Source organism: Periplaneta americana, chromosome 5 (genome assembly GCF_040183065.1).
Source record: "Periplaneta americana isolate PAMFEO1 chromosome 5, P.americana_PAMFEO1_priV1, whole genome shotgun sequence".
Taxonomy (NCBI): domain Eukaryota; kingdom Metazoa; phylum Arthropoda; class Insecta; order Blattodea; family Blattidae; genus Periplaneta; species Periplaneta americana.
The window spans coordinates 45,805,908-45,822,523 of NC_091121.1; the positions used below are offsets into that span (position 1 = coordinate 45,805,908).

General features: G+C 35.8%; 1 protein-coding gene across 2 annotated transcripts in view; it reads right to left on the minus strand.

Annotated features, from left to right (window-relative positions):
• dmpd (F-box protein dmpd) overlaps nt 1–16,121 on the minus strand; it is a 30,025-nt gene extending 13,904 nt beyond the window's left edge. Inside the window, exons 1-4 of one of the 2 annotated variants that reach the window (XM_069825573.1) lie at nt 16,016–16,121; nt 15,257–15,548; nt 2,646–2,894; nt 1,002–1,197 (exon numbers count right to left, since the gene is read on the minus strand). In XM_069825573.1, coding sequence (XP_069681674.1) covers nt 1,002–1,197; nt 2,646–2,894; nt 15,257–15,511 — 700 coding nt within the window. In that variant the 5' untranslated portion in view covers nt 15,512–15,548; nt 16,016–16,121. Of the gene's footprint in view, nt 1–1,001; nt 1,198–2,645; nt 2,895–15,256; nt 15,549–15,832 lie in introns of both variants that reach the window. The other variant, XM_069825572.1, reaches the window with a different exon arrangement.
• Nucleotides 16,122–16,616: the final 495 nt, after the last annotated feature.

A 16,616-nucleotide genomic window follows, 5' to 3' on the forward strand; every position in this document is an offset into this window, starting at 1 on the left:
TCAATTCACTTTCTGGTTTCTAAGGAAAAAATATTTAATTTTGTTATTATTTATAAAGCTCAAAGGTGGATGTACCCTCTTACAGTACAGAACACACTAAAAATAATATTTCCCTCCCTCGATTTCTATTACTGTCATTTTTGTCTTTTAAATTACTTAATTATTCACTTTGATGCTAACTTGAATTTGAAACTATCAGACTTTTAATTCAATGTTACTATGATTGCCTTTACATAAATACATTGTGAATTGTCGCATTTAATGGAAAGGTTCTTACTTTTTGTGTTGATGTGTGATTTGCGACTAAGTCTTCACTGTGAATGAAATCTCCCAGTCACAGAATGTAACATACCGAAGGATCAATTTAAATCTACCATAAATTCATTCAAGCTTTGGCTCAGCAGTAATTGATGTTGCTGTCACAAGCAAAGAACCGACTTCTGACAGCTCTGTAAGATCTATTTTTGAACTCCCTTCTACCCACTTGGACCAGCCAACAAAGACCGAATTTGTCACTCATCTTTCCAGTGCAACAACGCAAGTGAAGATGATGGTGTAACATACATCTCCTTAGTTCAGATGTCTCGTAATGTAACCACTTCCTTCTGCAGTTAACAGTAATGCCTGTCACTCTTTGCCTCTGGGGGAGGGGATGCTGCTAGCTGCAATGCCCTGTTCTAGGTCTGTACCTTCCATGTGTTTCACTAAAAATGTCAGAGGTCGCTTCTTTGGCTTTGACAGCTGTAGAGAGATGGGAAGAGTCTGGCAATATCAACAAGAGTGTTGGTTTCTTCCAGTTTCACAGAGATTATTATAATTTTGAAATGTTTGTGTTTTTGGGTTTGTAATGCAGAAATTCCGTGTATTAACCGGAGGCCAATGTAGTTCTAGTTTTATGAATTACTGTAACACGGAAAAATTAAACGTGATAATTAAAATGTATGTCCTTCCAAGCCTGTACAGTAGCTCTAAACATCCCTGGCTATGTTGTGTTAGTTTACCTGTAAAAGTGCCGGTGAAGTCCAAGAAGTCCGTGCCAAAATATGCAATCTCTGGCAGTGTGGGTTCAATGTGCTCCTTGAAGTACTCCATGGCCATTGTTGACAGGTCGAACAGCTCGTCCGTCACCTTGTATGGACGGGACAGCTTTTGAGTCACCTTAATGTAGTACAGGATTCGGTACACCTCGTCCAGTATCTGCAACAAAATGATATCACAGAACTGGATCAAGATCCTTTTGCAGTGCTTTCATAAAGCAAACCTACGATATGTGTTAAGTTACAATGTTGTAAGTAGGCAATGGATTTTATTATTTAAAAGCTAAAAATGGCACTGAGTATACTCGAGTGAATATGATGTCAGGACTGGCTCAAATAGACTGGAGAATGAATCTAGTGATGTACTTATCTATTTGTGGCTGCAAAAGGGTATCTGTCAGATACAGGGGAGAGAGCCATTAATCCTTCCCATTGAAGGTTTAAGGAACCAACCTGGACAAATACCCAATGCCCCATCCCTGCCTTCCCGTGATGCAGATGTTAGTAGGCATAATTTTACAAGCTGAACTAAAGGGAGGGGCTACTCATCAATTAGCACCGGTCAGCTTGATGAGTTAATGATTGAATTCGGTATAATTTTCCTCTATTCAATACCTAATTCCCTCTTTACCCTTTCCTATCCAGTCCTCTGACTGAACTCTTTACTTTCTTCGACCCCGACGGCATTAGAGCATTTGAGGCCTAGGGGTTCATTTCTCTTTCCCACCTCCTCTTTCTACTTTTCTGTTCCTAGTGCTGACTTGCTATGGCACTAAAATCGTCCTCCAGTGGCTTAAGGGGACACTCAACTATATTTTGGAACTTTTTTCCTATTTGACCAATCTTTTTCAAATTTGGAGAAAAAGTTTAATATACACATGGAAAGTAACATGCAAAATCTCAGCTCATTAGATCCAATACTTTTCAAAATGAAAAATATTTCAATTTTTAATCAATCATTAATTGAAATATCACTTTTAATTATCATTTTTTATTTTTTGGCTTTGTGCACTTGACTGTGACTTCTCAATGAATAGGGGAAGAATTCTGCATATTGATTTAGTTCTGTCACGTAAATTAGTGTAGAAATTTAATTTTTCATTTCTATGACACTTTTTCTCCAATTTTTAAGTTGAGTGTCCCCTTAAGGAGGGAAAGCTGGTGATCAACAAGATCTCCCAGCTAAGTCCAATGGACCCATCGACCAACAGCAGGTATGGTCCTCCAGACATTCTGGGGGTTGTGTGTGAATGAAGTAGCCACCAAAACGTTAAAATATGGTATTCACTTAAATCAGCTACAACTTGCCATTTAACCAAGAAATGGATTCGGAACACCTCAAAATCTGTGTTTCAGTGGCTGACCATGATAATATCTTTGAAAAATATTGGAGTGCAAGAGGACAAATGACTTTATTGTCAAATGCCTGGCATTAGAAAACAACAACTTTTGCTATTTGTAAATAATGGTAGAACCGTTCATTTGAACTTGCATTTGAAAAGTGAACACCGCCTACTGAAGCCACCCACAAATCTAGTCATCAGCAGGTCTAGCCAATAGTATGGAACAGCACATACTTTGTCAATGAATGTAATTTCTGGCACTAACCTCGCCTGCAAAAAAACAACAGTGTTTGCGTTCGATGTGCTTGCCGAATGTCATCTGCAGCAGGGTGAGACGCATGTGCAAAGTCTCAATGATGTCGGACTCGCATGCCAGTGGGTGGTTGCGTCGGGCAGACTCACGGCGCGGCATCTTGGCCTTGATGCCCTGAAAGCGCTGCAACATCTGGGCCTGCAGTCGCTGAAACGTTGAGTTCAGGATGGTGCAGCATATGCTGTCCATCTTGCGACACACCTGCCACAGAAATGTCAGACACTCATAAATATTCATTTACTGTATATTACAACCATTAATTGTAGATTTTTTTTGACTAACTAAATGACACAAGAGAAGCTTTGAATAAATCATTCAAAATGTTTGAAACATTTTCATAAAATGGGAGACAGTTGATTCACACAGAACAATTAAAGTACTGGATTTATGAGGAAAAGGGGGTTAAAGGTCTTTTGAGGTCACAAGAGGTAACGTCCGTTACCTCAGAACAACAGTGGAATATCTTGCAAAAATCATATTTTAAATAATGAGGATAAAAATTGCTACTGAACATCAAGTGCAAGTTTTTTGTTGTTTTAGCTTCATATTAAATCAAAAGTTTGTTTATACATTGCACTCGATGTTCAATAGCAATTTTTATCCTCATTATTTAAAATATGATTTTTGCAAGATATCCCACTGTTATTCTGAGGTAACGAATTGTCTAAATCCAGCAAAGAAAGGACAGAAAAGTAGTGAAGAAGGTACAGCAGGAAAAGACAAAATATGTTGGAAGCCAACATCTTCCAAACAAGAAGAACAAGAATAATTTCAAGGGAAAAATTATTCCGGGGCGCTGGTACGTTCAACCAGAGGTCCCGGGATCGATACCCAGCCCCGGAACAATTTTTCCCTTAAAATTATTCAAATCTGCTTTACCTGAAAGACTAGATTTGCAAGAAGAACAAGTCTTAAAATTCAGTGCATTTCACTAAACAATCAATGCAGCAGCTCATGTAATAACCATGTGACTACGTTTTATTAAGGTGAAAATTCAGAAATTCAGTTTGAAAGGAAAATATTTTTGTATTTCTACTCTGGATTAAGAAATTACAATCACAATCATCATTACCATCATCATGTTCTCCAATTATGGGGTCGAGTGTGAGATATCAGCCTCCAGTTTTCTCGACCATGCTACATATTCCCTTTGATTACTTCTAACCATGAATTTCTTCATCTTTCTACAGCTTGATCTTTTTATCTTGTCCTAGGTCTTTCATCACCCATGTTCAAACCATCTAATCCTGTTATCTTCTAGTTTATCTTGCAATTTTTCAGTTCGCAAAATGTTTCGTATTTCTTCATTCTCTCTCTCCTTGTTTTCTGTACTATACTGTGAAGAAATTTCATCTGTTGCCTGAATTCTGCTTCGATTCTGCTTTGCAATTATCCATGTTTCTAAACCATCTGTCAAAACTGGTTTAAATATATTACTTATACATAATTATCTTGCAGTTTACAGGTGTATCTTTATTTCATAATAAATGTTTTACTAGACGGCAACATTCAGAACTAGTACATATTTTTCTACAAGCTGCCACTGGTCCACTGGCTAGAGCACTAGAATTATAATTCTGTGTTCAATCCCTGGCATACCTTCGATTTATAACTTCTATTGAGCAAGACCGTGATCCAGGTAACACTGGTGTTTTCTCTGGGAGCTCCATTCCCATGGTATTCCAACAAATCTCCACCATCATCTCATCTCACAAGTAGTGTAGATCAAATGGCACACCCTGGGTAACAACTCTAACGGTAAATTTGGTCTACACAACTGGCTTCAAATGGGCAGTAAAGTTCCCGTCATTAGTACGAGTAAAAAAATATATTTTTCTATTAATTTCATGTTCCTTTCTTCTGTCCTTATTCGCTTCACATCATAAATAACTGAAATTTTCCACTCCTAAATGAAGGGTACACGGGAAAAACGATCAAGGTCCATCAAAAATCGAAATAATAATGCTATCTTATAGTGGAAAAGTTGTACTACCATGTGGTCTAGCTAGTAATAAGAAATCATCGTTCTTGACATTCCACTACGTTAATTTCTATTAACTACACACATAACAAAGTATTAAGTGCTTAAACTTTAAAATTCGTTTTTCTCGAAACTTTCTAAAATGGACCTTGATCGTTATTCCCGTGTACCCTTCAAATATATCCTATTTAATTTAATTCTAGTTACTGGGTGTGGGTTTCTTCATATCTTCATTACTACTGTTTTATTTTCATCTATCTTTAATACTTTGTTCCATTTTCCTTCAAGGATTAAGAACTATCAATATAAAGCAGATATCTATTGTATAATCTGAGGCATCATAGCTCATGAAGGACCATGACTGACCAGCCGGCTGCTGGGCTCACTTCCACATGCCGAAGCAGAGATGAATGATCATCCAACCAGAATGGAGGTATTGTGTGGTTAGCACAATGATTCTCTCTCCCAACTGTTATAGCTGGCTTTTATAACTGGATTTCGCTACCTATCGTAGCTCCCCAAGTGCATCACGATGCTGTGTGGGCACCGGTCCCATACACTGGCCGAAATTTCATGAGAAAATTTCTTCCCCCATGAGGACTTGAACCAGCGCACATTCTGTAACGCGAGTTCTAGGCAAGATGTCTTAGACCACGACGCAGGATACAAGATTTAAATGACTATAAATGATAAAACTTGAAATAATCATAAGAAAGACTTGATAAGGAAGATCTGTTGAAAGATAGTGTTTAATTATTAAGGAAACAGTTCAATAATTTATCTTTCTTTTTAACCTAATCAAAAACCATTGTATGAAATTACTGTTTTAGTATTCTGTGTCTAAGGACAAATCTTATCGGAGTTAGATGTATAAAATAAATAATGAAAATGCTGTAATAAATAGCAGTCATCTTGAAGAATGCAATGGCCTGAACAGTATCAACCTACCTGCATTATATTAAGAACATAGAAATGACATCTCTACTACTATTAATGCCAAATGTTTGCAAAAGTGGGGGCCCTAACCTCCCACTGCCCTGTGGGCCTACATGACCTACAACAGGAATACCTTTACTTTACAAATCCTATATATTCTACAAAAGAAATATATTTGCATTTTTGGATAACGTAATTTCAATACTATCTCACCAGAATTCTTCAAATTCAGTATAACAAAACATTCAGAGGAATTCAGAATTAAAAAAATGAGGTCTAATTCTGATGTTCATTGAAGAGTTTCGTGTCTGCTTTCAGTGCATTTTCAATAACTGATCAATTCATTAATATGATCACATTTTAAATTAATATTATTTACAGATTCTTAGTTGAATAATCCCAACTATTATTATTCAGTCAACTGTCTGAAGACAAGTTTGAACCTCATAAGTGATACCAATAAGGCATCACGTATGAGACAACTAAGCCAGAAGAGAATGAGGTAGGATGGCCAGTTCCCTTCCTCCTCCATTGCACACATCACTGACTAATAACATATTAGACTAATCAGATTTCAGATGTATACAAACAATACTGTTCTTCCTCTGACACAAAACGTCAAGTGAGATGTACTGCCTGATAACAGATGTATATATTAGCCACAACCTCAACTAAAAGTAACTGAAAGTTCGACTATTTTATAGAAGGCCCTGAACTTTATCAGCTTTTTTGAAAGTAGGTCGTATGGAGAAAGTCTTGTAATGGCTAAACTGCCAATTTTTATTTGAAAAATAAGGGAAGTAACAAAAATGGCAACTTATTTGGAACTCAATATATTTACTTTCATTGCATGGAGTATGAAGTGTTGTGATATTGCAATTAAGTGGTTTAGAGATTTTTCCGAAAATACATATTTTCAATATCTCCCCACACCGAATTTTTTTTATATAGTTTCATCACTGGTCTATGTACAGTTTTCTCCTAAACCAATGGACATGATTTTGTTCAGATTATGCTTTTAGATGTCAAGTTATACCTGAACTGCAATTATATATTTTATTTTTACTAAAATGTATTGTATCTTCTGACAAATAACACAAAATGGCATTTTAATTAAGAAATAATACTCATGACTTTCTTCTTGAATTATGTTTTTACACAATGAAGTAGCAAACGATACAATATAGACTGTATGTCTCCAAAACTAGCTGTCATGGGGAAGTCTAGCAGCCAGAACACTGGACTCATGAATCCGTGAACCCAGGTTTGATTCCCTGTGTACCCCTGATTTATAACCTGCGTTGGGTAAGCCCAGACATAAATCTATTATCAAAAATGGTTTATCCACATACTTTTGAACCTATTAGTTGTCCATGCTGTCAAAACATTTTACTATGACTGCTGTTAAACATACATCTTTCTCATAAACATTTGCACAATCCATTTATATGAAAGAACTGTTACTTATTTACTGCTGCTGGAATATGTAAATGAGGAAGTATGTGCAGTATTTATTTCCTAGCATCAAAATATCGCAGTGGCTATATACTGGGTCGAGGAAGAAAATTTACGATCATGAAGTAATTGTATGATAAAAGTTTATGTGTTACATATACAGTAGAGTTCCAATTATCCGGGTTATACAGGCCAAGGGCAATCCATATATGAAGGGAGGGAATGCTATGTGGTTTTTGATTCTGTAGGCTAACCGTAAAGGGACAAAGGTTGAACCTAGTAACGTAGAAAGACGTTACTCACAGGTACATAATAAACGAGTTATTATTCATAATACAGCACACAGCAGGCATCACAAGATCAGGTCTGTAATCACAACATGCCTTAAGTCCAATGGCTACACTACCTATGAAGAAGTCCATGGAATAGCGGATACTGGAAGTCTTCGGCGTATTGATATTATAACATTCAAACCTCTCTCAATTAATATCACTCAATAAAAGAATTGTATTCCAATGGATACCATCCCATTGTGGAATTCTAGGAAACGAGAATGCGGATGCTTTAGCAAAGAAGGGCAGCACTGCTACTTACAGACCTGTTACTAAATCTACGTATTACTCTGTGAAAAGATTTATTAAATCTACATACTTAAGACTTCAACAAACAAAATTTGATAACACAATCTCAAGGGAAAAAAATGGAACTCTCTGCATCATAATCCACAGTTAATTCCCGATTTACCACGAAAATTGTCTGTAGCTGCATTTAGGTTGGCAACAGGCCATGATTGTTTGGCCAAACACCTGCATAGAATTGGAATATATCAGTCCCCTAACTGCCCATTGTGCAACTCAAACAAAGAAATGGATTCGGAACACCTCAAAATCTGTGCTTCAGTGGCTGACCATGATAATATCTTTGAAAAATATTGGAGTGCAAGAGGTCAAATGACTTTACTGTCAAACACCTGGCATTAGAAAACAACAACAACATTCAAACCTGGAGAGACAAAAGGTTATATTCTGGATCTGACCATCAGATTCGAGACACAACAGAATCAACCCAAGGAGGTTAATCTCGGGAAAAGGACAATTTATGAACAACTATCCCTTATTACAAAACATCATATAAACTCAGGGATATTGAAGTCATTGGATTAATGGTGAGTGCTAGAGGGACCATAACAAAACAATTCGTCTCATTCTGTCATAAATTTGGAGTCCTAACAACAATTAATAATTATAATTATAATTTCTATGATAGCTTTGAAGGGTTCTCTGCAGATTTTACGGCGACACTCGTACTTCAATTCAAATTACAATTGAATTTTCTCATTGTTTTTTTATTTTACTGCAAATTTTAATTATTGTAAAACATTATCTACTATAAATTTCAGTATACAAAGTTCTTGTAAGACATTTTTGATGTCACATCTTAAATATTACTGCTTAACATTCTTTGTCTTTGGTAGCCTCATCAAGTTGAGGGAGATTAAAAATTATTTATGTAATTGACTTTAAAAAAACTTTGTTATTGTTCAGTACTGTATATACGTACACTACTGTAATTGAAAAAAAAAGTGATCTTGATAGCACGGAAGACCAGAAAATCAAAGTCTGTATAATTGGGACTCTACTACTAGTTTTTACGAATCTACATCAGTTTTATGTACTATTTTATACAAAAGCCCATTCTTTGTTAACACAGCAATTACAATGAATGTGGAACAATTTTGAGATGACTGCATAAATGATTTTCTTTCTTTCTTGCCTTATTTCTGTGATGGAGGGCCAAGATTAAGCTTTTCGAGTGTTTAAATCTTGAAGTAGATGATGATGATGATGATGATGAAGCAAAGGAAGAAAAAAAGTGCAGTAACAGCAACTAACGTTCTTGGAAACATATGGTTTATGCCATTTAAATGAGACTACTTATGCTACATCACTTTACTGCAGTAGCTTTCCATTAGCTTTAATTTTCATGTTCATGGTAAAAAGAAGGCACAGCATTAAAGGTCTTCGTGACCTTGTACTGCAAGTATACAATCAAATCAAGTGAAGACTAACACTAATACAAACACACATGATTTACACACACACACAAGCACTGAATATAGCTTAGAGATTGTGGAGAACAATAATTTTCAACTTCTAAGCTGCTACACCTTAAAATAAAATTATATACTAAATACAGGCTGTTTCAGGAGGAATAGTAAATAATAGTGGTAAGGAGGAGGGACAAATGATTCTGCATTTACAAAAGGTATGAAGGAAAGACAAAACGACTTATTGATTACATTTATTGTTTATTTGAATTATATCAATTTGCAACAGTTAAAGGTCGTCTCAGAGTTCTTTTATGAGAGCAGCACTATTCATAATGTGAGCAACCAATTCATCTCTTATGTTTACTTCTTCTTTGTAGACTTCGCTTTTCATCCATCCCCAGAGATATAATCTCAAGGATTAGACCACTGTGGCCAATTCATTGTTCAGGATATCGTCACTGTGCCTCCAAAACCCACTATGTGTTTTAAAAGAAATAGTCGCTTTTAATTCTCTTAATTTTCAAAGCCATTTTCGGTATAATTCCAATCATTAGCAGAAAAATTATAAAATTATACAGAAAGTAGCTTTGAAGTTATAAGTGACAATGCTTTTTTTCTTTCTCCTGCAAAATCTTTTTAAAAACACACAGCAGATTTTGGAGGCACAGCGACGATAAGTTAAATTTAGATGTCACCTGACTGCTAGGTCTATAATGTGTGTCATACCTTTCGTAAGGCTTTTTTTGAGTAACAAACAGCTGTATCTCCATATCCATTGAAAATTGGACACTTTTTACTCAGAACAGTCCACACTACCACCTTTTAAAATACTTATTATTCCTCTTGAAACACCCTGTATATATATACACACACACACACACACACACACACACACACACACACAGTGATGTAAACGTATGGAACTTATCTGGTAACTTTTTAATTTTTAGTTTTATTGAAAAATGATGTGTATAAGTAAATCAACAAATTGTGATCCTCAATCATGCTCACAGAGGGCACATGTTGGAGGCAATACCTGCATAAGATACAGGTCTATTATGACTGATGACATGACATGAAAAGTGGTGGTGAAAAGTTAATTAGAATTAAGGTGGAGGCATGTTGAGACCTTCTGAATAAGTACTATTCCAGCACTAGGTTTTGAGGAACTTAAAAAGCAACGAAAAACTAAATTCAGGATAGCTGGCTCCAGGGTACGAACAACAGATCTCCCATACAAGTTGAAACTACAACCATTATTCTACCACGCTCAGTAAAATAAGCTTACAAAACTTATATATCTTACAATGTCATAACCGTACATGAAGTGACAAATTCATACAATATTTATCCATTTCCCTCATAATTGTTTGAAATAAAGTCAAAATTTCTTTTAATTTGTTTTGTAATAGGTAGCTATGAATAAAGTAACGAAAAAATTAAGAGTAAAGTTCCGCATAACATACTTATTCTTATGATAAAGAATGAGTGGAACAGAGAAAAATTCTCTCCGGTACTGGGATCTGAACCCGGGTTTTCAGCTCTATGTGCTGACGCTCTATCCACTAAGCCACACCGGATTCCCATCCCGATGTCGGATCGAATGCTCTCAGTTTAAGTTCCGCCTCTTGGGTAAGATGGCACTTACTCCATCGGATCCTGGCCACTTAGTAACTTATAACAAATGCACCTCTGCACATATATGGACATTGTGCCACTGTCATACATCTATGACGCAGTGCATGAGGGTAGGCCACTAGAGGGAACCCAAGAGGTGGAACTTAAACTGAGAGGATTCGATCTAACATCGGAATGGGAATCTGGTGTGGCTTAGTGGATAGAGCATCAGCACGTAGATCTGAAAACCCGGGTTCAGATCCCGGTACCGGAGAGAATTTTTCTCTATTCCACTCATCCTTCATTATATGACGCAGAATTTCTGCACGGAAATATCATATGTACTTTGGTACCTCGTAATAATACTTGTTCTTACTTGTAAGATGTGCGCAGCATCTATTTACTAATTTAATGAATCTTTCTTCATTCTGTATTCAATTCAGACTGAAAAACCTTGTGCAATAAACTAATAACTTCTGTGATCTGGAACATTACTTTTGGTTTCTTTTGTCTTCATAAAAAAACCATTGTTTGAATTACATTCGACAGAATAACATCACAAAACAGGAGAGGACTGTTTAAAACAGATTACATGGCCCGTCTTACTCTTGTATACTTTTATAAAATGCTTTGCCTTTGACCATGGTTGGTCACCACCAGGTCACCACTATGAAGCAACCAGTCTCTAATTTGTATTTTATTTATTTACATTCCATGGTATTCGAACATCGCTTCACAGCTAGAATATGGAAAATGTCAAAAAAATCTTAATAGTACTACAAAGTCTTAATTCATAGTCATAGTCTTGTTAAAATATATACAGAAGGATTTTACAATATAGGCCTACAGTACTAATACAATACAAGAGGTTAGTATAGATAAATGCAAGACAGAAATATTCATGCATCGTTGTCGAACATCATAAATGAACTTACAGAATAGAAGGCATGAGAAATGAAGTACTTCTTTAATTTGGCTCTAAATAATCTAATGTTTTCAGTTTGATTTTTTTACATCTATGGAGGCTATTAATTTTTACTGTCCTATAACACACTTCTTTCTGATAGCACGGTAGACTTGTCAATGGAATATGAAAGTCATTTTTTGACGAGTATTTATACTATGAACTGTTAAATTAGTTACAAAGTTTTCACGATTACATAGGAGGAAGTTTATTAATGATAAAATACACTGATAAGCCATGGACATTACTATTTTGAAAATGGTCCCACATGATACTTTAGATTTCGCACCTACTATTACCCTAATTACTCTTTTTTGAAGTAGGAATATACTGTTACTATCTGTAGAATTTCCCCAGAATATTATTCCAAAACTCATTATTGAGAGGAAGTAGGCCTATGCAAAGTAGGCTATATTGTTTTTAAGATACCCAATAGCAAAACATGCTGAATTTAGTTTGGGGGCAATTTCTTTAATATGATTTTTCCAATTTAATATATTATTGATTTGTAAGCAAAGAAATTTGGTTGCTGTTGTTTCTATTTGGGACCTCTCATTAATTATTGCGCTTTAAATTTGCGAGGTTGCATTTCGGCAGAATTTAAATTGGATTACGTTAGTTTTTTTTTACAACTTAATACTATTTATTGCCTGAGAACCAATCACATATTTTAAGGAGATTTGCTTCTGTTGAAGATTGGAATGTGTTGGAGTTATTGGCTGCAATTACTATACTTGTGCACAATCTACCTACATAGCTGCTGTTATAGACAATCAACAAGTCCACACCTGTGGAGTAACAGTCAGCGCGTCTGGCTGCGAAACCAGGTGGCCCGGGTTCGAATCCCGGTCGCGGCAAGTTACCTGGTTGAGGTTTTTCCCGGGGTTTTCCCTCAACCCAATACAAGCAAATGCTGGGTAACTTTCGGTGCTGGACCCCGGACTCATTTCACCGGCATTATCACCTTCATCTCATTCAGACGCTAAATAACCTAGATGTTGATATAGCGTCATAAAATAATCCAATAAAATAAAATAAAATAAAAAACAATCAACAAATTCAATTATAAACAGCTATTTCACAACTTTTCTAATTGTAACATATTGGTATTGTAAGTTGTGTTTATTACAAGGCTAAATGGGCAAGTGTTGAGAAGAAATCCAGATTTTTCAGTGACAAGGCATATGAATCAAAGTCACAAAGTCATGGACTGTGGGAAGATCAGTTGAGAGTCACACTTCATTTGGGGCAGTGCAGTAATATGTAACATGTTGTGCAATGCGTCATCGTATAATTTGAAGACGCAGAGGAAGTTCAAGGAATCGCGCAGTAGAACAAGGCAAAAATTTAGACGTAAATTGCCTAACAGCCCAATCCAAAAATGAAAAACAACAATATTAGATTTAGTGAATAAGCTTGACTGAACAGGTTCTGTGAGTGGTCAGAAGAAGAAACGAATATGTCTTGTGCTGACAGAAGAAAAACTTCAAGATAGGAGCATCAATGCAGAGGAACTGACTGATGTAAATAAGTTCGTTAAGAAGATAGAAATTGTGCATCAAATATAAAGGGCAACACTTTCAGTATCTTCTGTAAGAATATTTATTTATATAAAGCGCAGTATCTATGTTTTAAAAGGGTGAAATGTTGTGGTGCAGTGCGTTCATGGAAGGAGATGCAGGCAGTTTCGAGGGGGTTTTTCCAGTAAGAAGCCTACTTGCGAGCCGATAGTTTAAAAGATTCTCACTGTATTACACTCAGATGGTGTTTTCATAAAACTACTTAACTTACAGTGCTGTAACTGTATCTAGAAATCCAAAGTTAAATAATGATTAGGCCTATTTTCAATTAAAGGTCGATGTGTTCCCCTGTGCTCTTATCGCTCCTGCATTTCAGTCTTGTTCCTTGAGGTTAGGTGAGACTAGATGAAGGGACAACGACGTTTCCTTGAAAATTAGGAAATTACTGAATTATTTTCTATTGGGGAGGGGAGAACATTGTATTCCAGTGCAAGATCTTCATACCAAAGTCGCTATTCATTCCATTTGCACTACAAATCATAGGACTTGCAAAAACAACATTTAATCGAAACATACGAACTTCCACAACCCATCTTTTGAGAGTGAGAAGTTAATCACTCACTAACATCACAGTTTAGTATATACAGTCACAAAGCTTGAGTTGATGAGGGTACTGGGAACAATAGACTGTGCAGGTACTATTTTGCATTGTCTGTGATGAGGCAATAGTAGCGATCGTAGTGGTTAGCAACTATCTATGGATGCATATTTCCTATGTATTGAGCTTCGTGACTGTATATACTAGACTGTGCTAACATACTCGAGAAAGGGTCAACTTCTATTTGCTGTCGGGGAAGTCAAGCTTAACAGTAAGAATTTCTCTAATCCAAACTGTTCATTTAACAGTATATGAAGTGTACTCGGAAAATGTGTTGTCTTAAAGTAAAAATATTTCAAGGTTTTGAAGAAGCTGTAACAATGGCGTAAGGGAAACCCGGAAACGAAATGACCGCAAAATCATATCAATTAAAAGAAAAGCTGAATATTGAAGGATAGGAAGTGTTCCATATAGAAAGACAAAGGTTTTTAATTTCCATATTAAGCAATTCATGAACACAAAATGGGCTAAATGCAACCTGGTAAGGCTAAACTAGCGCTGAAATAGTTCCTTTTGTACTCCGCCTACAGACCTTGCATATACGAATCTGTGACAGGTTAGGTTTGGCTAGTTTAAACTTTTGTTATTCCTTGCGTATACGATCAACTACATATTCACATAAAATCGCTTATAAATTCAACTATTTTCACTTCCAAAATCACGGGACCTCAGCGCTAGTTTCACCTCAGATAAAATTACTTATCTAGGTGTTCTTGGAAAGAAAACAAGAACTTGGCGGTAGGCCACCTATGTACAGTTGAAGAGTAAAGATACATTCACATTTAAATAAATACACTATACCTGTGAAATCTGGAACATACATAACCTTGACTTGTTCAGCAACCTAATTTCTAAATACTATACTTTGTATTTCCATTATGCGCCTCACAAGTTACTTCTTTCAATCTAAGCAAGTTACAGATAAATTTCAGAACATAGTTAGACCTACCTTCCTTCCCCTCTTCCTCCAGAATTCCAACATGTGCACATAAAATAAATTATTGGCACTGAAAAGTGCCTTTTCGTAAACATGATGATGCACATTCGGCAAACACAGACAAATCTGCTCTTTTTTTTTTAGTACGGTACTTTGAGATAGCCTAATTATTGTGAGGTAACTGTATACTGCAATTTTCCCCATGTTGGTCTTAAAATTTATATGAACAATTTTTTCTCTGCTACCCAGAAAACAAAGCAATGTAGTTAGGTTGTGGTTTTTAAGCTGAACAAACAGCAAAACTAGATCTACGTTGGTTGCTTGGTCTTGTATATCAAATATCAAACCTTCCATTTATGCATGTAAAATAAAGCGTTAAGTACCTACATACATACATTTCTTAACACAACACAGGAGAATAAATACTTTATTGATTAAATCTCACCGGACGTAAATGAGCAACATTTCTGTAGGAGAGATATCCCAGTATCTTCAGCAATATTTCTGGCGGAAGATTCATCAAATTTATAGTCTGGGTGGTTGAAACTTCTGCAATACTTCCTGATGTACTCGGTTCTGGCAAAGGTGGGGGTGGAACATTATTGTGACGTATGGACTTCGAGGGGCCTGCTTCTGATACTCCCCCCGAACTCTCACCACCACCACTACAAACACTGCTGGACTGACGAGTTGAAACCATGGTCCCAAGGATTCTATATCTTGTTTCTTAGCACGATCTGAAAAGAATAAAGTTAAGAAATACATATAATAATACTTAATTTTTGTTGGATGCGAGTAATTAAACTTTCGAAGAATAGCCATTAAAGAAATAAAGACCTACTTAAAACGTCTCAATCTGTTTTGTATTTACTGTGAAACATTAGACACTCCTAACCTTTGTTTACTTCCGCTTGTGGTTTTAATTCTAACAAATCGATCAAAAATGAACAAAATTAAACTATTTTTCATCCTACGCCACGGAAGTAAAGCTTTGCTACATCAAAAAAATGGATGATCATACCCCAACAGAGTTGAGCCTTCAGCACATCTGCGACTCTAAACCAAAGAACATTTTGTTTTAAAACACGTATTTATGTATTTTTCACTTAGCTGATGAATCCTTCTCTTGTTGTAACACGAAGTTTACCTACTAGTGCCCATTTAAATCACAAAGAAAAACTTAAATATGCCGTAGAAAGTTCACCTTCGGTTGAGTTTCCAAAAGCAAAGACCTTACAACAACTCTGCAGGAACGAAGAGCGCACACTCGTACTGGCTTTACACTGTCCGAAAGCTAGCGACATACTACGGCAAGCGCACAAACTATATTAAACGTTAACAACAAATACGAAAAAAGATGACAATTTTGAACTTAATCAGATCGTACAATTACATAATACTTTAAATAGAGATGAGCGTAAATTCAAAGGCGAGATACAAAGGATGAATGCATATTGAAATTCGGTCATATGATCCGTCTCTAAAAGATACAAAGATACCGGTACCATAGAATTTGATATAATATCATAAATCTATGACAAAAATGGAAAAAATAAATAAATAAGCAAATAAATAAATAAAAATTAAAACGTGTCAAAAGCAGGTGCTCGAAATGGGCTAACAGAATCGATTATATCATGCTGACAGTTCTTGCTTCCGAATATCTTACCGTTATATTTTATAATTTACAAGATAATATAATATGCATTTTTGTAATTTCTACAAAGAGCCTACTTTACTAACATTAAATTATGTGTCGGAGTTAGATATTGTAGTCCATTAATATTGTGATGTACCAGGGACTA